The 22694-nt window shown below is 41.9% G+C and overlaps 1 protein-coding gene across 1 annotated transcript; it reads right to left on the bottom strand.

Annotated features, from left to right (window-relative positions):
- Positions 1-237: 237 nt before the first annotated feature.
- On the bottom strand, positions 238-16159 carry RBP3 (retinol binding protein 3). Its single transcript, XM_050899414.1, has 4 exons — positions 13112-16159; positions 5363-5553; positions 2432-2574; positions 238-566 (listed from the first exon to the last, which is right to left on the bottom strand). The coding sequence occupies exons 1-4, from the start codon at positions 16157-16159 to the stop codon at positions 238-240; spliced, it is 3711 nt and encodes a 1236-aa protein (XP_050755371.1).
- Between the last annotated feature and the right edge of the window lie 6535 nt (positions 16160-22694).

Raw genomic sequence — 22694 nt, 5'->3', positions numbered from 1 at the left:
GAGGAATCCAGAAACCCCACGGAATTATCCAAGTACCTCAACCACAACCAGAAAGAGTTGAGTTCCACAGAATGGGGTAAAAATGTCGGCATGTTGAAAAGGGAGTCACTTTGAGCTATATACAGGGAACCAATCACTGACCATAGATTGAAATGAAGTTCCCACTCCTTTCTAGGGTTTATGTTTGGGGAGGTAGCTTGCTTTCCCTAAGAACTAGGGGCACGTTACCCCACTGGGCTATCTAGAGCTGTGCAGGTGAGCACTGAGCATCTCCTTTGCTTTGATGAGTGCTGTTTCAGCTGGTGTTTCCATGTGAGGAGGCATCCCTTTCCCTTCCCAAGAAGTGCTGTCTGCAGAGGTGACTGATCTGGAGGTGGGGATGATGATATAGAAGTTGGTATCATCTACTTGATATGTCTGTGGGGAATGGCAGCCACCACTGGTCTGTTCCCCAATGATGAGAGCTCTGCCCAGTCTCTTCATTATGTATACAAACTCTTCAGCAGCCCCAGCCGTCACAGCACTGGTAAGGATTATTAGGCCCTTCTGAGAGCCATACCTCTCCCCTGCTGGACAGGAGAAAAAGCATCAGAAATGCATCCATTTTCAGAGATTTATTTGCATAATGGAGCAAGAGAAGCCAAGATACAACACACTTCATTCCCTACCTGGTATTAACAACCAAAGAAGTTTGGAACTTTACTTTGTACCTGTGATGGCATTAAAGCACTTTTTACACTAGCCCAGCCTCCATACTGTAAAAAAGACTGTCACCCTCTGCGGTGCTCTTGTGCCATCAGTTTCTGGTTATGAGCTCCAGCAGCTGGGAGGCCAGCTGATGGTTACTGCTGTTGGCTCTTCTGTGGCTTGACTTTTACAGGAGCTCTAGATCCCATCAGAGGAGTGGGATAGGCAGGTGAGGAAAGCGACATTTTCCACTGCTCCAGCAGGAGTACTCAAAGCTCAGCCAGCAGCATCTTCAGTTTCACTTTCATCCCTGCTCTAGGAACATGGCTGTCATAGAGCTTGGCCTGCAAACTATGCAGGCGGCATTTTATGAAATTATAATTACAGTGGTTTCCCACTGGCTTTTTATAGTCTATAAATGGAAGCTGTTGCATGGCCTTTGTCCCAAACCCTTCAACAAATACTCCTTTATTATTAGGATCTGAGCCAAGTTATGTCATTTTCTTACATAAACCAGCTGACAGGAGTAGGAGGTTTTTTGCACCTTATTTTCAGTATATCTGAACATGCTAGATACTTTTTGAGAGCTTAGTTCCTTTGAAAAAGTGGCCAGTGTGTCAAAACCAGGACCTGATAACTTGAAAACTGCTCTAAACTGCTCTAAAAATGTCATTCTTTAAGTAAGTTGCTGTATGACATACTAAACTGTAAGAGAGGGGCCAATAGCATGGTAATTAATTTTCACACCATCTTTGCTCTTCTCATTTCACTATAGATGTAATATCCATTAGAAGACCCTTTTCACAGTAGATACATATAATACAGGACCAGATCCAGCTCCTTTGAAGTTAATATGAGTCTGCCTGTTCTCTTTGAGGGGAACTGGAATGTGTCCATAGTAATCATATCCCTTAGCACAGCCCGCCTCTGACTGCCTGGGAAAATAGATGGACCCTGCAGCTTGTGACAAAGTTTAACCATTTCAGCATGCTCCAAGCCAGTAATTGCAGACACCATTGTGACACCTTTTTTGGTACTGTCCTAGCTTTAAAGGGGAAAAGAATTAAAACCAATGTTTAAGGCTTCTTAGCACTCTAACTGCATTTTATGAGCGCTGAAGAGCTCTGTTTCTGCACGTTGTAGCATCCTTTCCACTTCCACAAACAGCGGGGCAGGATGTGCGTGTGTGTGTGGTGTGTGTGTGTGTGTGTGTGTGAAACATTGCCAAATGCTCCAAACTCATTCAGATGTGCAAAATTTAGTGGTTTTCTTTCTCTCTTGCATTCTCTGGACAAACTGGGCTATTGTGGGTGTTTTCCTCTACTGAAACAGTGGATTACACAAGTAGGAAGTGAGGAGCTACATATAAAATTATGTGTGAGTATTGGAAGGTATATTACTAGAGGTCTAGGCAGCAGAGGATTTATTTTTAATTTTGGCAACTTTTAAAAGCAACAAGTCACAACTGCTGTACACAGTATTCAGCTAAACTTCTGGGGACCAGTTTACAAACCTCCGTGCCTAACATACTCCATTCCTAGAAGTAATAAACTGTTATTTATAGATGGCATTGACGGACATGGCTGAAATGCACATTTTTGCTTTTACATTCTCTGCACAGCTTGAGCTAATCGTGGCAGGTGCTTTCACCAAATGAGTTACGGTGTCTAATGGCTCACTTTAAAATACATAAGGAGGGACATCTGAAATGAAAAGCTACTCTAAAAAGAAATTGTCATTTTACCTTTGAGCTGTGGCTGGGTCCATATTTCCTTTACTGAGTCACTGGGTCTGTCGTAAACTTTGTCCAAGAGAATTTGGTGTCCTTCATCAAAGAAGTATGAGCATAGGATTGCTATGGAAGTAGTGGAGCCTCCAATATTGTACCTTTTCAAAAATTAAAAATATTATGGAAACAATTGAAAATTTGTGGCAGAGAGTAAACCCCCCTTCCAAGTATTGTTCCTTAACATCAGTACTGAAAGGGCTTATGGCTAGATTTTGATACTTTTACATTCATTCTCCCCTATCAGCATTTGCACATTTATCAGAGAAACAAAATCCTGTCTAAGAACCTTGGACTGTTATTGCCCACAACTGATTTCAAAAGCAAACATAAAACTGAATGGTCTATTTTTCTCTTGATTCAACCTGGAAAAAATTCAGAAAGTAAGCAAAGACTCTTAATCTGCAGATTCTTGTTGTTGTTCTACTCTGAATACCCCATGCTGTTACTGATATAGGCATGAGTAAATACCTAAACCTTAATACACAAATGTAGATCCAAATTTAAGCAACATATGTTTGTAGAACTGTAGTGTTCTTATTTCCTGCTGCACACAATGAGAATACGTGGTGTTTGGCACCTAATAAGATCAGGCTATTTCTTTTTGCACCTAAAGATTACGTTAGCTGCTTCATTTAGGACAGTCATGTTTGAAAACTTTGATTGTAGTTTAATTTCATATCAGTCTCTGAAGATTAAATTCACTGAAGGGCCTAAGTGTCATCGGAGAACCCCTGCTATGAATACACACAGTGAAATACCAAATTATTCTTTGTCTGTCACTTTTCACTGACACTAGAGCACATACAACACTGGAAATGTTTGTACTCTGCTCACTAGTAGGAGATAGATACAGTGCTTTCCTGTAGGTGATGTTAGGAGTGCCTGGCACAGACATTCCAGCAAAAACCTGCTAGAAAATGAGTTTTGTTCAGTCCAGTCCATAGCTAATTTTTTTCACCTCCAGAAAAGGATTAGACAATCCAGGAGGCCTCTGTCCCAAAGAGTGAAGCTACCGCTTTATTCTGCAGCACTTGGGTGCTGTATGCTGGATTCACACTGCGACTGACTAGAACTGAAATAAGCCTCTTCAGTGTGTCCCGGATAGTGCTGTGCTGCTAGAAGGTCCTGCTGCCGCCGCACAGCCCAGGAGGCAGCTAGACCCAGCAGAGCCCAGTTTCCTGCAGCTGCCATCATGGCTGAAGTGAGCGGCAAGCAGGCAGCTAGAGCAATGCCGGAGAGCTCTTCCTGGGACTCTCCTGCAGAGAGTGAAACTGCAGAAACTTTAGTCAGTAATAATGACTGAGCAGTTGCTAGAGTTTTAGCTTAACTTTTGGAGGCAAGTACTTCCTTCATTACAGACTTCTTGTCCGACATTAGGGAAGCTGTTTAGTTTATCACTGTCTCCTTCTCAGTGCTGTGAAGGTTAAAAATACGAAGTTCATGAGTGGCACAGCTGTTCATGAAGAGGCACTATTAAGGTGAGAGACATTATGCATTATGGTTAATCCCATGCAAAATTGAAATTATCAAAATATGAAGTTCATGAGTGGCCCAGCTGTTCCAGGGAGGGAAACTTGTAAGATGAGAAACATTATTCATTATCGTTAATCCCATGAAAAATTGAAATTACCAGCCTTGCCTTAAAATCATAAGATTGGTTTAGGGAGAAATTCAAAAGGTAAAATGTTTGGGGTTTTCTTTTATATGCCTTCAGAGACTGGGTCTTTTGTGTGCACTCAAAGGCCTGGAAATACAGTAAATATAAAAAACCCAAAGCAACCCAAGAAAAGAACTATAATGAGACCATTTGGTACCTGGGACATGATGTCACCTTTGCTGTTTTATTGCCCCTGGCCCTGATATGAGTTTTAGCTTGGGAGAAAAACGAGGCAAGAAAGATTAAAGTCCCAGTCCTATCTCAAGTCTATTGGAAGATGGTGGTGCCTTTGTGGAATTTGGTCTCATTGCCATGCTCATCTTTTCTTGCACATGCTGCCAATCCCAGAAGAATATTAAGAAGATTACCAAATATTGAGAGCATGATGGCAACAGTTATAAGTGGTTCTAGCATTAAAAACGAGTTCTTACAAAGGCCTTCTTTTCTTTAGTTGATATTTGTAATGTTCTGGGCTCACAAACATTAGCTCTGGACCAAAACAAGGGAATGACTTGCCTAAATATTGTATGGGAAATGTATATTTGTGATATGCATCTGCTTTGATAGCTGGCAACAAATGGGTGCCATCTTCTGGCTCATAAGATCTGGAGCATTGTTGACACACTGGAGTGTCCAGCAGAATCAGAATCTCAACAGAATTGAGAGCAGGCATATGATGCTGTCAGCTTGCTGCAGCAGGGTCTAGAAGTGCTACAGTACCTTTAAGCCACCTTTGTGCTCTGTGCACAAGGGTCATTCTGTACAGGGCTGATTGCCCAGGATAATTTAGCACTGCAGATATGGCAAAATAGATGTTGTAACACAGCCTTATGCATGCTCTGGTTTTTTGACTGTTCAATCACTTGACCACTGCCTGCAGTAAAAGATTTAATTAAGCCATATATATATATATAATTAATACAAGGCACATGCAGAGTTAGATTAGAAAGAAATCAGAGAAAGAAAACAGATGTGACATCCAGGATTGCGTTCTGCAACATATTCCCTAAATTTGCCTATTTAGTTCTAAACATCTCAAGTGATGGTACAATTTATCTTGAGATATACTTCCAGACTGTTATTGTTTTCCTTGGCTGTTTTCCTTTTCTCATTTAATCCCAGCAATGTTAGCCTGTAAACAGGACAGTAAGCCATGTAAAGCTAATTCACTGTTACAAATAAAATACTGTTTTGAAAGAGCTTTGGTTATTTGCCATTCAAACATTTACCTCATGTCTATGATTAATGCATCTGTGTGAACAATTTTCTTCCAAACATGCTCTACCAGTAGGTCGGACACCTGGGTTAGAAGTTCACAGTCTCCAAACATATCAAATCTCAGATAGCCGATGTTGTTTTCAAATACATTTGTGTGGAATGAAAATTTAATCAGATCTTCAAATACTTCCGGGGAAGGAATCTGAAAGAGTTTGGAAAAACAAAACAAATCATTTGCTGGCACTGATAGCTTGGCACAAGATTTAAAAAGAATTATGTGGGTCAAATTTAGTGCAGGTGGGACATATGTGAGGAATGTGACCAAGTTTGAAGAACACAATGAATGATATTAAGATTTTTGCATATTAAACATAGGTTAGAATTGGCTGCTGCAATGTTTGCCCAGTAGAGGGTGCATCAATAGCATGCCCAGAATCTGGATCAGGCACCTATTTGTCAGGGCTCAGTTTATTTTTCAAAAATACAGGAATTTCCTTGGATCAAAGAGGCTGAGAAGGCTACAAGAACCATCCCCCAACCTGCAGCACCGGCTGCTATCGCAGGCCTGCCACCCAAGCCTACCTGTTTCCTTTAGCAGTTCTTTCTAAATAAGGCACATGGGACATTTATAATCTCTTGACTGGCCTCAGCCAACAAACAGCTGCTGGCTACAGGTGAGGTTGGCCCCAGGCCCTCTTCATGAGCCAGCCCCTGTGACAGTGAGGAACCCGATGTGTCAGGCATGTGCTAGGATACTCATGAGGTAGACGTGTTAAATCTCTTATATGGTGGCCACGTGCCTGGAGTCTCACGTGTTAGGCTGTGATTAATTTCATTTTGTTTAGCTTATGTTATTAAACAGCAGACTTTTTTAATAGCAATGTGTAGCCAACTAATAAAGTTATCCTAGTAACCCCTACATGCATTGAGACATAGCCTTCTCCTGTTGTCAAACTTCTGTTTTGCATGTACATGTCTGAAAATGGAAGACTCTCCTTCAGCTTAAGGAGATAAGGCTTTGGGATATATATGACTTACGTGACCGTCAGCAACTTGGCCTTTTCTCCTGAGGGTTGCTGTGAAAATTATTTTATACTTGCTTTTTAGTCAGTTGCCTTCTGCCATAGCTCAGCCTCAGCCAATCCATACCTTTACACCCAAAAGAACAAGAAGTCAGCAGTGAGTCATGTGCTAAAAAGTGCTCTCCCAACCTGCAATATGCCGCAGAATTTGGGAAGCATTTGGGCTTTCTGCAACTGTAGAGAGTCAGGCAATCTCCTGCCCTACATGTAGTGCTCTGGCCTGGGGTTGCACTCCTGCCAAAAGCAGGTCTGTCACAGCAGAAAGAGGGTTTCCAAGGTGTGTGAATGCAGCTGTATTTGACACAGCTCAAGCACTTTACCTTTACCTGGGGGAAAATTACACACCATATCACACTTGTGGCTACCCTGGGCTGCTTCATCATTCAGTGTCTTCTGTATGCCAAAATTGCCAAAATTTCAAACATTAATTTAAAAGCCCTGTTGGCCAGTAGTTGTTGATCTGATGGTAAGAGTAAACTCTACTGAGTACTTTTCTGTACCCTTCTTTCTCACTGTACCTTGTGAAAATAACCATTGTGTCTGGACTGTAAACATATCAGTCCAGCACTACTGAGTTTGTCATTTCCAATCCACTTCCCAGTGACAGCAATGCTACTTGATCTGCCCACTGTACTTTGATTATCAAATCACAGTTTTGAAGAATATATCCAGCATGCATTGCATTGTTCTGACAGAGCTTATATCTAGTTCAGAGGTACTGGTCCCCCGAGGAGAAAAAAGTCATCACTCATTGGTAACATCTACAAATAAAATTGATGTGTTACTCTCAGCCACTTACTAATGATATTTTAACAGAACACACAGATTTCATAGTTCTGTCTCCAACAATAATTGCTAGATGCATACCTATAAGCATGTTGACTAAGAATAACCTCTCTGTCTGCTAAATTTTTTTTCTACTTGTTGTTTTACTGTGCTACCTCACATCTTTGTTCACTGAGGACTTCAGTACTTGCTAGCAGTGTTGCTAACTCTTGGAAATTCATTACAGATTTCAAAGTAGGCAGGTTGCTCTTAAAGCCTCAGGTCTCATGGGGTAAAATGAATATGCAAGGATCTCAAAGAAACTCTTCTTCATCTTCATGGCTGCAGGAAAAGGTATGAAAATATATTTATTCTAAAGGCTCTAAGACCAGAAGTCAGATGAAAAGCACTCAGAATGTAATTTTGGGGGTGTGGGGAAAGCCTCCTAATTTTTAAGCAAAAGAGAGGAGGAGGTTGGGACTGACAGTAGAGAGTTACTGTCCTGGAAAACTGCAGGTTCATGACACTGGCACATGGGCCGTGTGCTGCTGGTACCTAAGGAGGTGAGTCTAGCTTCAGAGAGCAACAGCGTGTCTCCTTTGGAAGACAGGGCTCTGTTTGCAGGCCAAGGACAAGCTGGGACAGGATGCAGCTGAAAGTAAGATCCTGCTGCTCAGTCAGGCAATGTTTACACACAGATGACTTGATGTTAAATATAAACCCTCAGGTGCCTTAGTAAGAACACTATAAGCAATGTGGCTAGATTGAAGGACCTCCAAGCTAACACCACTTAAGCCAAGGAAGAATTGTTTTTCGTTAACTATATAGGGTCTCCAGCCCTGTTCTGCAGTCTCTTTCCACAAGTGAGTGGCCTAACTGGAACAAGTGATGTGACACAAAATAGGACCTAGAATGCTGCCCTGGGACTCATACATGGAGTTTCCTCTCTGGTTCTGCTACTGACACATACCCCAACCACAGGCAAACTACTTTTCCAACTGTGCCTTTCTTCCCTCTTTTCTCCCCTTTCACCTCTCCCCTAAGTTATTTTGTCTATTTAGACGGAAACTGTATTTTCATAGCTAATTTTGTGCTGACCATTGTAATGTAACTCTGATTTCCATTAAGGTTGCTAGTGCTGTTAACTGCCAGCTGTTAAAATATTGTCAGTCAACACCCTTGTGCCATTGCAAATCCTGAGATTGGTTTAAGAACCATGAGATCCTGGGGGCTGGGTGGCGGGGTTGCGCCTTTCTTTCTTAGAATAACATTTGGGTTCCTTGTGTACCCTCACAGGCTTGAATGGAACCGTTCATCCTAGTAGGTCCCCCAGCTCAAGGACTGAGCAGGATCAGCTATATCCCTGACAGCTGATTCTCACTTGCTCTTAAAAACACCCATATCACTGGGTGATTTCCAGGCAATCCAGTCTAGTACGTCACTAGCCTTACTATTACAAAGATGTTTTTAACATCTAGTGTAAACAGTTTAAGTTCACTAATTTCTACAATTTAAGTGCATTACTTCTTGGCCTATTTACCATGGACAAGGGAGCAGATTATTCTCTTCATATTTGAAACAACCTCTTACGTATCTGAAGACTGTTTTCATGTCTCCTCAGTTTTCTTCTCTCTGGAATAAACAACTCAAATCTTTTAAACTTTTTCAAGATGACTCTTATTCAGTCTTCTCTTTACTCCTGTTCCTCTTTTCTGCTGTCTCCCCACTTGAGCCACATCTTTCCATAAACGCATTGCCCAAGACTGCACATAGTATACTTTAGCTGAATTTTCTTTAGAGCTGAATGTAGCAGAAGACTTCACATGTCTTACTGATTATATTCCTCATCCATTCCAGTTTGATGATTATTATTTTTTACCGCAACAACTTGACTCTATTGACTTGTGTTCAGCTTATGAACTCTGAAGAACCCATATGCTTTTTTACAGAACTCCCCCTAAACAAGCTGTTTTCCTCCCAGAGTTGTGCAGTCAATTACTATCACCGTAGAAACTGTGTAAGAACCCTGCATGTGTTCTTATTTAACCTCATCCTGCTTTTCACAGATCATTTCTCCAGTTCTTCCAGAACTGTAGCTTTGAATGCTAATCCTGCCCTCCATTGCACCAAGTCAGGCAGGATGGTGGGGTTACCACAAGCAAAAGCTGAAACCCTCTGGGACAGTGCTCTGGAAAGGATTAAAAGAGGTTATTTAAGGCTCTCAGTCCCCATTGAGGGAGTGCAGGGCAGAGTGAGAAGCTGTACTTTCACCCCGCAAAGGGCGGCACTGCTCAGCGGCGTGTAAGCCTGCTCTGACAATACACAGCTTGTAACATACTCATTGCAAGCCAGCGAGCAGTTATTTTCTAGTCAATGCCCTGGAAGATTACATTTGAAAGCAAAATTTGAAAACATGATTCATGGCTAAATTTTGATTTGCATCCAAAACCCATTGAAAACATTAAAGACAATGGAAAAAAATGAGCACAAATGGATCTCTTTGGTGGGATTGTAACTGCAAATGTAGCTGCATTGGGCTTGAGTATCAGGATCAGAAGATGAAAGGTACTAGAAAAAGAACAAAAGTGATTAACAAAGTGTCATATTCTTTTCTGCACGAAATACAAGAAGCAAGCATGAATTGCAAAAGGTGAAGAGTCAATGAGAGTTAAACACGGACATTTTTTTGGCTTGCATAAACTTGTATCATTCCACTGACTTTACTGTGATTATGTTGATATAAATCAGCATCGTATGGGCCGACAACAACTTTTTTCCACCATAGATGTAGCAATTTGGTTATCTACCTTGACACTTTGAAGCTGAGCATTTTGATTTCACGCATTAATGAAGGGATATAAGCAAACTATACTCCTTTCTGGTGAAACATCTGTAACTATTGCCTCCTTCAGCAAGAACAATACTCTGCTGTAGATACATATTATTTATCTGGGAAAAGAAGGTCTTCAAATGCAGGAACAATTTCTCTTTATAAAGGATCCTTTTTTGTCTTTTACTCTGATCATCATTTTCAGCTGCTTATCTAAAACACTAATACGAAAATTCTCTTAGGTGTGAAGATTGCATTCAAAGTATTTGGGCATTATCAAGGGGCCAAAAGAGTCACTCAGGGAGACTCTTGTCACTTAAAAATTGACATAACACATTTGCCAAAATCAAGCAGTAGTTCTTCCATAGGTAGTCTACAATACTCAGATATTCATGAACACAAATATTTCAGTATGGAAAGGAAGGTATGACTGGAGGGAGAGAGGCAAACAGAAGAATAAGTAGGGATTATTGAACTGCGCATCAGCAAGTTTACAGAGCTCTGCCTTACAAGCAAAATGCTATTTTCTGAATCACAAACAATATATACAACACTTGCCTCTGGGAAGTCTGACTTTGGAAAGTGGCATTTATGCAGCAGACAACTCCAGCTAGCACTGACCTTGCTGCTGTCATAGAGGAGACATATTCACTACCCTGTATTATGCTTCAGCAGCTATTCTACTGTAGCAGATGCAAAGGTCTACATGCATTTCACTTGTCTGTCTCCTATGTCCCATCCCATCCTTCCTGCAGTTATTCATCATCATTTTAATTTAATTGTGTTGGATCTGCTTCACTGTCAAGGTCATTATCAAGAAAATCCCACAGTCAAGGGAAAGAGTGGCTTGGAAGGTAGGTAGCACAAGAGAAAAACTAGCTTTTAGGTTTTTGAGGAATAAATGTGATACAGATTAAAAGACCCACTATGTTCACGTATAGGACTGTAAAAAAAAAAATATTTACAAATGCAATTAGTGCCATCTTATAAGCTTCACTGTAATCTTAAGGCATTTTCTTTCTGGGGTATTGGTATGGGGTATTCCTGAAATGTTGCACAGAAAGCATCCCTCTTGGCCCTTCAAAAGCAAGGCAGGAAATGAAGGTACTCTTGCTGCCCAGTGCTCTGTGAATAGGTGAATTTTCTTTTACCTCTATCACAAGCAAAAGCTTTTACTTCAATGACTTCACTGTCTTCGTTCACTCACCCTCTTTTGCCTTAAAATGTCTTAACACCACTCTCTTGTCTCTCTGCCTCCCAGTTTCCTCAAGCACTATGAGGGAATGCATATGCCTTTGGAAACTATTTTAGCCTCGTACGAGACCTGTGCTTCTCCTCTGCTATTTATACTTTATTTCCCCTTGAAGAAATCTCACATTTGTCCTGATTTTCATCCACACTGATGTGATTTCCTTCTTATGGATGTGTCCCTGACCTTTTCCAATCATTTTGCTTGACAAACAACTGAGGTAAACAGAGGCATTAATTAGTATGATGGCATTTCCTCACTAGCTCTATCAGGATCAGAATTTCTTGTCATGTGACAAATAAGATATTTGTCCTGTACATTCTGTTCTCAACATTCAAGGTCTGAAAAAAGTAAGTAAGGTTTGAACAAGTAAAAATAGCCAACAATATCCATTAACAGCCTTCAGTGAAACAGTGACTAATTTGCAAGATGGGCTTACTTTGTAGAATGGGGAGAAATTATGATGTATCGCTACTGATATATTGCTAATAATTTAGCAGGGAGCTCTGTCAAAAACATCTTTAGAGTGAAGTTTTCTACACCCAACAAATGTAGGAGAGAAAGAAAGTGATGGAATAGAAAAATCCTTTAATTAATTATTTCCATTTAAGCTTAGAGGCAAGAATGGGGCCAGCATCTCTTAGTTAACAAACTTGAAAAAATTGCCCTCCCCTGGCAATGCTTAGACTTTCTCCTTGACGTTAGTGTTGGAGATAATACCACAAAAGTCATGCCCACTTTAAATCATGCACGCCAAAGACTTCAGAGGGTAGAAGCCCACAGATTTCCTCCCCCAGGAAATATTTAATAGTTACCTGACACTTGGTATACTCTGGTTCATTGCAAAGGCAAATGCATTCTCTTCAAAAACTAATTTTATGAGTCCCTGCAGAAAAGACGTCTCTCATATAGCCATGATAGAGCAGTAGCCAGAAAGGAGCTAACTCCATCCAAGAAAGGGATCAGGTTATCCTAACCCTCCCTTTAATTTAAAGATGGAATTTTAACAAGTGCTCCTGGGAGCTGCCTCCAGCACAACAATGAACAAGAAAGATTGCCAAGGCAGACCAGTGTATAAATACCCAGGCTCAGAACAAAGCACAGATTGTTATGCAAACCACACAGCAAGGGCAAAAGTAGATTATTAAAAATCAATTTCTCCCTGGGGTCACCTAACTTCCACCCAGATACTTCTTCCAAAGTATTTCTAGGTCACTGGGAAACTGTCTGATGCTGAGCATGAGCTACAATCAGAACAACTTTCCACTGTCACTACCAAAAGAGTTGCTTGTTATTCTGGTATAACAGAAGTCAGGTACAGCAATTTTATATAGAAAAATGCATTAAAGAGTATGTGGCTGCATGTTTTGCAGGTGCATGCATTTACTCTGGTCCAACCAAATTCTTAAATTACAAACTCGGTTTGTAATTCAATGCAGAAACCAGTGGGTTTCTGCATTAATTCGTTACAGCTTGAAAAGCCATAGCACTAAAAGAGAGGAGATCACAGAGACAGTGAGATATCTTCCCTCTAGCCATGAAGCCCTGCATATTTGCTTGTGGCAGATGGCAACTGAAACAGATTCACGGCCTGAAGGTTGTTCCCAAAATGCATGTATCCAGAACTACCACCTACTACCACAAGCTACTACCCTGACTTGCCTTCGTGTCAGAGAGAGCTCAGCCTCCAAAACCCACTCAGGAACTGGTTTCTCTTCTGGGTACAGGTAAATACTGGTGGGTTTATGATATGGGCTAGAAACAAGACAAGATATCTGACTCAGTGTTCCCGTTCTAGCTGGCATCAGTATAGCTGGGTACAAGAGAACTGTACCTGTTTTGGCATGATCCCTGGGATGCTGTCCTTGGCGTGTTCAGGGATGTAGAGTAATTTCAGGTGCTCATCACCAGAAAGAGCTTGCAAGTTGGCAGTCACCTTCCTGGCCAGCTCCTCTTCTGTATTAATCCTTTTATAACTGTCTTTGTTGATGTTCTTGGTGAGGTTGGATGCTATAACAGTCCCAATGTCCACAAAAGCATAATTATCTGCCACAAGCTTGCCCACAGTTTGCAGCGTCTGTGGCACCTGAGCACGCAGGTTGGCAATGTGCTGAGCTACAGCCATGGCTTCACTGGCCTGGATGGTGATGTGTGGCTCCACCCCAGACACACTCCATACTTTGCCAGTGACTGGGCTGAGTACCACTTGGCTGGGGATGGAGGCATATAGGGAACTATTACCAACACGATAAATGCCCACTGAGAGGGAACCACCTACTGTGGGCTCACCAATAACTGTGGCCCGGTGTAGATCCTTCATAGAACGAGTGAAAGCTTCAGCTGCTGAGCCACTCATATGGCTTGTTAGGATGTAGATGTCCTTGAGGGAGCCATATCTCTTGCCAGTGACTTGGGGGAGAGTCCACACCTCTGTGCTCTGGGAGGTACTACGATCGAAGACAGTGTAGAGGTGTTGCCGAGGCTCAGGCTCAAAGAAGTAGGAACAAAGTATTGGGATGGCAGTGGAGTAGCCACCTGTGTTGTACCTCATGTCAATAATCATGGCATCTGTGTCCACCAGCTTGTTCCATACCATTTGCACCAGCTGGGGCCCAATGGCCTTCACTGTTTCTGCCTCAGCCATCATATCAAAGCGAAGGTAGCCCAGGTTGCCTGGCAATATCTCAATTTTGAAGAGTGCCTCAATGATGTAGCTCAGCTCCTCAGGGCTGGGAATCATGTTGGGAAGCTGTTCTTCTGGTGTTGGTTCCACATGGCTGTGGAAGACATGAAGCCGATGGTCCCCCGAGGCCTCCTGCAAGTCACTGGTAAGCTGGGAAGCCAATGTCTCAAAGTCTACAGCTGATCGATAACCTCCTTGGGCCCGTTTGGTGCTGAGCATAGCACTGGCCTTACCAGCCACTTCCGGGATGGCATAGTGAGCCTCTAGGAGTTGCCCGGTACCCTCCAAAAGTACTCCCATGTTCTTGTGGAAAGCTAGCACCTCTTCAGCTTTCTCCAGTGCATCCTCAGCCAACACTATGGCATCAGGCACAACTCCTCCGCCCATCCAGCTTTCCCCATGGTTGTCAATGAAGGTGATAACAGGAATTGTGACAGCTAGGCCACAGGTTATTCCCTGCTCAGGCTGCAGCAGAGGGAAGGTACGGGTGTGTGAGAGGCTTCCTGCTGTGATCTCACCAATCAGTGTGGCGCGGCCCAGGGACTGCATGAGGTAAGCAAACTCCTCAGCAGCTGTAGCAGTGTGGTGGCTGGTGAGCAGGTAGATGCCACGCTGAGCCCCATAGGGCTGGCCCAGCAGTTCTGCCTGGCTGTTGTGCTCCTGTGTGTGGTTGGTGCGCCTGTCATAGGTTGTGAAGAGATGGACAGGGCCAGCAGCAGGATCTTGGAAATAGGAGAGTAGCACAGGCACAGCAGAGGAGGAAGGGCCCCCAGGGTTGTAACGTAGGTCCATGATCAAGTTCTCTGTATTTTGGAGGGGCTCCCACACTTTGTGTACAATGTAAGGTCCCAGCTTAGCAAGCACAGAGGCATCTGCAAACTCATCAAAGCGCATGTAGCCAACATTGCCTGGCAACACTGACACCTTGAAGACAGTATCCACCAAGGCATGCAGCAATTGCTCATTGTCAGGTAAGTTGGCTGCCATTGCAATTGGCTTCTCAGCAGGGGGGACAGCAGCTTCACCTGGCATCATGACTCGGACCAAGAGGCGGGGGTCTTCAGATAAGGTCTGCATCTCAGTGTTGAGCTTGGTGGCCAGGTCCTCTGCTGACTGCACAGAAGAGAAGTCAGAGGTGCCGAGGTGCCGCAGCAGCGCTGGCACCCGCTCCACTAAGCTGTAATAGTCCTTTAATATGTTTGTGAGGTGCCTTAGGGTGCCAGGCACTGCTCTGCGCACTGCCAGGATGTCCAGGGATTTCTGCAAGGCTTGCTCTGCCTCAGTAGCCACACATGGCATGACCCCACTCACCTCCCAGCTCTGTCCACCCCCACTCAAGGGGCTCACAGATCGTGACACGGGAACCATCATATAGAAATTGGAGGGGCCAATACGCAACTTCTGGATGTCCAGTGAGCCCCCAGCTGTCTTCTCCCCAACAGTGATAGCCCTGTTCATGTGCTTGAGGATGTAAGCCACATCTTCAGCCACTCCTGTGGTGTGGCGGCTGATCAAAACAATGACATCCTTGTCTTTGCTGTACTTCTCTCCCAACACCTTTGGCAGTGTCCATATCTCTGTGGTGGTGTTGGAGGGCCGATTGTATACAGTCTCAACATGCAGCATCTTGTCTGCTTCATGCAAGTATGAGATGATGAAGGGGAGGCCAGAAATCTGTCCCCCAGTGCTGTGACGAAGATCTATCACCAGGGCAGATGTCTCTATCAGTGTCTTCCACACCTTGTCCACCAGAAAAGCTCCAACTTTCTGCACAGCTTCCTGTCCTATGATATAATCAATCCTCAGGTAGCCAACATTGCCCTCCAGCTTGTCATACATGACCACATGCTCAATAAGACTCAGGAGTTGTTCACGAGTGGGGGAAGCCTCAGCTTCTTGTTTGGGAGCTGCATGTGGTGATGGCTCATAGGAAATCACCAGTCTTGGGTCATTCAGAGCACCCTGCACTCCAGCTGTCAAGACACTGGCCAGCATTTTTGGATCTGAGATGTCCAGGATCTCCCCACTCTTGATTGCTTGTTCAATGGCTTCTTGCATTCCCACTAGGTTTTCAGGATAGCAGTAGTTATCCAGAAGGACTTTAGCCATGTCCAGCACTAGAGTTGGCTGAAAGATTTCCTCAGCAGGTATGCTGCACATGATCAGTGCTGAAAACAGGAAGAAATGTGTCCTGATCATTTTGTCTTTGTATGGAATAGAAAAGAAGGAAAGAAGTCAGAAGCTCTTATCGATCAAGATGAACGTAGCTCTCTGATGACTTTCTGTTTGTGAACCACACTGAAATCCCCGTGTTGAATCCAGGTGCACTGAAGAGATAAAAATCTTTTCTCTGCATTAAACCTTTAATCTCATTAAAATGGAGTGCATCATCCGAAGTGCACCAATAGATGAAGTTCAGCTCCTTACTACTTCACAGCCCTCTTATGAAACAGTAATAAACTTCAATCATCAAAGAAGATCCTTCTGGCAGTTAATTGTTTCCAAAAGGTAATGAATTGCCTGTTATAAACTGGCCCTGGCTTATCCTGACAGTGGATTGCTTAAATGCAAAACTTTGATTTTAACCACAATTAGAACAGCAGTCATCCAGTCTTTTACCATTATTTATGAAAAGCTTATACCAGGAGATTCTTCAATGACTTAGTTGTATCAATATTTAATATTTTTTCAAAAGTTGTTGACAATACATTGTCTTTGGTGTTTTTCAGTCTGAGCTGCAAAGGACTATTCTTACATTCTATGACTAAGGGCTCCAAACACGGAACTCCAGACATTTAGAACAGCTCATAAAATCCAAGGTAATGACAGCCTGTTAATTTCTGTGCTGAGAATTGCCAGCATTTTAAACAGGACTTTGAAATACATTTGCCTCAACATAATACAGCTAAACTGAGGTGACTTTAATCTTCACAATTTGCACTCAATTAGGATTTACTTGTAATACCATTGAGTAACATATGGTCATGTCTGATGACAGCTCCCAGCCAATAGACTTTAGGCTCAACATACCAAAATAGAACGTGGGGGGTTGTTTTCTTCTGCTTACAATGTATTCGAGACCCTATTGTGTTAAGAGTTTGAAAGAGGATCAGAATATGCGGGATGCAGCTGCAGGCTGTACCCATGTGAGTTGTCAACATTCAGAGCTCCAGTATGACATGCCAAAGACATACAAGAACACATTCTTGGCTTTGAGTCTGAAATGAGTTGCTACCCCAGCCATTCTGCTTGCTGGAGGTAGCTGCAAGAGTAGACTAGGGCATCTGGGAAGAGCACGTTTTTGTATTGCTTTCAAAATGTCACTTGTTGCTACTTACGAATACATGTGGAGGGAAGAGTCTAAAGATGGTCTGCCCTGGCTGGTTGCACTCTGTTGGTGTCATGTGTGAGTGTCATGAGTGAAACCTGCCACTCACATGAGCAAAGTTTAGTGCAGTCCCCTTTCTGGGTCATTCAGTTGTAGTAATAAAGGAGTTTTGTGAAGTTCCTTCCGTTAACATGTCCATATAGGAATAGCCTTGTCTATATATGTAGGTATTATTTCATCCCATGGTTGATTCGTATCTGTGTGTTTGTAAACGTACAAATGTAAATCCATCAAAAGGAACAATTAAATTGTTCTAAGAGTCCATTAGAGAAAGGACTGCTCTATGGCAAAAGCTGTAAATCTTGATGTTATTATCACAGGTATCTCTGGCAACCAGGCTGTGCTATCGTCTGTAAAAAACCCTACTTTAAAAAATGTTGCCATGTCTCTTGTCAAAGGAGAGGCCTAGGATATAGTTGAAATTGTTGTTGATAATATATAAATAAGTAATTAAGCTCCAAGTGTGCCACAGCAACATTCTGTGTGCCGCATTGGTAGAGAAGCAGTGAGATTCAGATCTGTTGTATATCTTCTTAATTTCGGGGGGCTGTTCTATATTGTGACAATGTGTGACATCCATTACAGACCTAACTCCAGGGCATTATCGCCAGTTTGAATTGTTCTTCTTGCTTTCTTCCTGCAGAGAATAATCCAGCACTCTAGGTCAAAGGTAGCTGGAACAAAAACTCTCCAGCGTAACCACACTTTGTCCAGAAATTGACTTTTGAGCTACAGGATTTATTGCCAGAGCTGCATTAATTCCTCATGTGGCCAATACAGTAGACAGGACCCTGGGCAAATCGATTTCTATTGCTTTTCTAACCCATGGCTCTTCTGTCTGTCTAGCTTGGAAAGTTTTTGGGGCAAGGGATCTCTTTTGCTACACTAATGTCTACCACATACCCTACCTTTACTTCCAACCTCTGATAGTGTCTCTAAATGTCATTACCACAGGAATAATTGCACACACTGTAGTGTACATTAAGACAATCAATTCAATAGAAAGATACTGTACTTCATAAATGCCCAACTTAATTCTTAAGCACCATGTGCTCTGTGCACTGACTAAGGCAGGGGACGTCTGAAATAAAAACATTATGAGCTGTGATTGTGTAATTAATGCATACGACCAAGAGGGGGATGATGCATAGATAATCTTAATTCTGACATTTCCCACTTTGAAGTGCTTAACATTTTAATGTTACTTGCAATTTTTGTGTGTTCCAACACCTTTCAATTAACTTGAAAGGGAAGACACAGACTAACTTAATTTTGTTATGATGGAAACAAAGCATAACAATAAAGAAAACATATGTATGATCTAAACAATGAAGTAAAAATGTGTAAACATGGACGGGTTAGATATTTTGCCTGCTGGGCTAGGGGGTTGGGTTGTTCAATGGGTATCCTTTTTTGTTTCTTGTTTCTTTCTTCCTTTTACTCCTGCTGGGTGCTGGAGGAAGGCATGCCCAGGAGCCAAGGAGCAGGGTTACAAAACGGATCCATTGTGACAGGAATTGGGAAAAAAAGTACAATAAGCCATGTCCCTAAGAATATGTCAGGATGGATCTCTATTTCTGTCTGTCTGTACGGTAGCTTTAAGCATGCAGCTTTCTATCTCAGAAAAAAGAATGACATTGCATGTTTATGGAGTATACATAGTACTCTCTTTTTTAATCCTTCAGTACATAGCACATAATGGACACTTATATTTATATGAAACTATTTACCAAGTACGGGATAATGGTGGAAATAAAGTTAAATTATTTACCATAAAAATTAGAGAAAATAATATTTTCTGATTTCTTGAAAGTAATTTCATTCTGCTGTTTAAATCACAGCAAATCTTAAAAAAAAAATCTCATTTTTTTAGAAGGGCCTTCTTTTTCACTGTATTCTTCTCTGCCATTTTCTGCTCTTAGAATAGAAATTAATATAACTTGAAATGACAAAGCATTACTCAAATTACCTCAGTTTCAACTTGCTATGCAAAGGGTGTTATAGGGTGTTACAAAAGTTATATACAAGGTGTTAACAGTCACCTCATCTTACTCTGAATATAACAGACATAGATGAATTGCCATGAAGATCATACTCAGAAAGGAGACAGCAACAGACAGTAACTGAGCATTTTTAATCAGGGTGTGTGCCAGACAATTACCTTCCATATCTAAATGAGTTCTATATATCCACTGCTAAACTTATTATATGATAATTTTTTTCCTAGCATTTAAGGAAGTATTCCCACAGATTCACAATATTCTTCTCCAGTGAGGCCTTATTTAGAGGTTAAAAATCATGAAACGGCCCTTTTCTGCCTGTGACTGTTGTAAAAGCATATGATTAGAAAAAGAATTTTTCTCTGTTTTTCTAACATTTATTGTGCATTGTATCATGTTCTAAAGGTTTTCATATCACGAGGGCTGGAAACTGTAGCTGAGGTTTTTATGAAGCTAGGGTTTTGAGAAATATATACAAGATTGTGATTAGTTTTACCCAGAAAAAGCCAAGATACGGCAACACTCCACAGCTCAATTTATTCCTCAAGTTCAGATACATATTCTTCGTCATGCACTTCATCACTAGCACACAGAAACAAAACTATCTTCACAATGTAAATGTAAAATAAATGCTTTTCCCAACATGCACGACTTAAAAAGCTAGAACAGTGGAAAAAAGTATTTTTCCACACTGGGTCTGTTCAGTGATCTATTTCTCTTGCCCTGAATTCAATATGACACGTGTCACTGCTACCTTGGTAATTCTTTATAGATGGTGTTAGAAGGTAAGAATCCTTCCTTGTGTGGTGTGGATTCTTCAAGCTTTGGAGAATGACTGTTTACTTACTCATTTCTTGATACATATAGCTTAAATTTTTATCAAACATGTTGTTTAATGCAAGTCTGTTCACTGAACTCTGAGTACCTAGATCCAAAACGTAACTCTGCCATCAATTCTAATTTCTAATATAACCCAAGCCAAATTCCTATTTTTATTTTAGTTTTGAGCTGAACTCAACAGCTCAGGCCTAGCTCTAGCTTTTATAACTCATAAAACTTTATGATCCTTTAAAATCTGTCCACAAGTATTTCATTTTCTGACTTCCTGTGGGTATGAACTTCCCGCATACTCTGAGAAGAGCTATTTTCTTTTATCTCTCCCAGATTAGTCTGCGTGCATGGTCTGCATCACTCAGATCACATGCTAAAAAGCTTCCACAAGAGCGAGATTAAATATTTTGCTATATATTTTTTGCTTTATATATTTTGCTCTAATACTCCCTGGTTCTCATCTGCGGCTGATCTCACCGTTCCCTCATCAGGCCCACAGAGACCATTTGGTCACTGATAAACCGCAGTAGCAGGAGGCTCATCTGCAGGTGGCAGCAAGAGCAGTTTTTTCACTGGCAGAAATGCCAACAGGATAAAGGTGGAATTTGGAAATAAACTACTTTTGGTTTTAGTAGAGCCTTCTAATACAGCTATATTTTAATGTATATGTATGAATTAGAATTAATGTAAATGTGATATTGGGCTCCTAAACACTGAGAGGCAGGGTTTATTAGCTCAAGCACCAGACTATGCTAATGAAATATTTCATGCTTCCAGGACTTCGGTAAGTATTTCTAGACAAACCTTCACTGCCTTTTATAGATGTACAAGTCTGGGTCAGTGCTACTTCATGACTATCCGTGACAGGCATCACTGGATTGCATAGGTATGGTCTAAGACTGTGTTTTCTGTTCTGTTCTTGTATTGTTTGGTACAAAGGAAAACTTGTCCCTGAGTAGGCTTTCTAGGCCCCTTAGTAATACAAATAATGAATAATATCACCCTTAGAGTCCTTTATAATTCCCATGCCAAAAGAAGTTATGTTAGGTTTTTGTCCCTAAGTTTTTCAGTTCTTATGCTGTACAAACCTGTATAGATTAAAATTAAAGCTGTTGGAAGTTTTCTTTCACATTTTTTTTAATATTTAAAGCTTTCCATTTTATGAAAATGGAAATAGCACTTCAAGTGAGTTCTTTAATGATTACATTTGTAATAAGAAAAACTTAAATCCAGAATGTGTTGGATTTTTATTTTCTTCTGTTCATACTCCTTTTCCCTTCCCTTCCCTTCCCTTCCCTTCCCTTCCCTTCCCTTCCCTTCCCTTCCTTTCCCTTTTCTTCTCTCTTTTTACAGTGACTAGGAAGATAAAAGGAAAAAAGAAGAATGAGAAGACAATTCATATTTTTATTGAAAGACTGGGGAAGAGTAGAAAACGTATATTCCCATTTTGAAACCTCTCTAATTTCAGCCAGGAGCAGGTGGAGAGTCATCACAGCTCACAGAGCACAGTTGTGATAAACTCACATTGACCAGCTCCACTGAACAGATGAACTGCCATACTCTAGGTAAGCAGAAGATTCAGGAGGGCTTCAGGAAGGGAAAAGGCATTGCAGCTATCCAACCTGAACTAATTCAGGAACATAGTTTTGAATTTTGGCAATCAATTTTTCAACAAAAAGGGGAAATTGATGTGCAGTCCTTGGAGAATTGGTACATTATGTGTTTGCATTATATTGTCTGTATCCTCTAGATCCTACATTTCTGATAGATTTACGTGTTTGTTCAGCATGGTGCACCAGAGTTAGCTAATAATAAATAGTGAGTATTAAATACTGTATCAAGAGCCCTCCTATCCTGAGGTTATTATTTGAAACAGTGAGAACTCCAGTCAGCCGTGGTAGCCTTTGTTTAGTGGCCAGGCACTGCGAACAGCTGCCACCAAACCGATCTGATTCCTACAGACTGTGCTGCTGAGGGCCTGACACCTCTGATGACTGGTCAAACACGTCCTGGCACTGTTGTCTGCCATGCTGACGTAGGATGGAAGTGCCCAGCACGTCCTGGCAGACCAGCTGTTGGCATCTTACGCTATCTAGTTTGTTGTAAAGAACTAGGTTTCTACCCCATTGCTGGATCGGAAGTTTTGGTTGCTGGCCCAGTACCAAGGCCCAGGCTGCCGGGACGTTGCTCGCTCAGCTCTTTTGGTGTGCTGGGCCAGTGTCAAGGCTTTTGTGAGGGCTAACGGCAGGTCTGCTGGGCTCCAGCCAAAACATACGCCTCAGTGAGGGGACTGACTCAGGGTGTCCCATTTTCCAGGGCTACACTGAAGCCGTTCTCCTGTGAGGCTTTTAGCCGAATTATGACTGATGGTCCAGCAGAAGCTTTAAGGGAGAGGACAAAAGAGAAATAGGAGCAGCTCTGAGGCAGCTCGGAGGGACTACATTTTCCTGAGGCAGCCTGGAGGCAGCAGCCAGCACAAACATGGCAGTGGGGCAGCTCGGAGACATGGAGAGGG

This window comes from Gymnogyps californianus, chromosome 6, assembly GCF_018139145.2.
Source record: "Gymnogyps californianus isolate 813 chromosome 6, ASM1813914v2, whole genome shotgun sequence".
NCBI classification, from domain to species: Eukaryota; Metazoa; Chordata; class Aves; order Accipitriformes; family Cathartidae; genus Gymnogyps; species Gymnogyps californianus.
The sequence above is the reverse complement of the archived record's forward strand: the minus strand, read 5'-3'. Positions and strand labels throughout refer to the sequence as shown.

Bases quoted from the DNA above. Each gene is read 5' to 3' on its own strand.
- RBP3 (XM_050899414.1), bottom strand. From the start codon at position 16,159: ATGATCAGGACACATTTCTTCCTGTTTTCAGCACTGATCATGTGCAGC. The intron at 2,575-5,362 runs GTAAATGTTTGA...ATTTTTGAAAAG, and splicing joins GCATTAATCATAGACATGAG to GTACAATATTGGAGGCTCCA. The intron at 567-2,431 runs GTAAAATGACAA...CCTGTCCAGCAG, and splicing joins GACCCAGCCACAGCTCAAAG to GGGAGAGGTATGGCTCTCAG.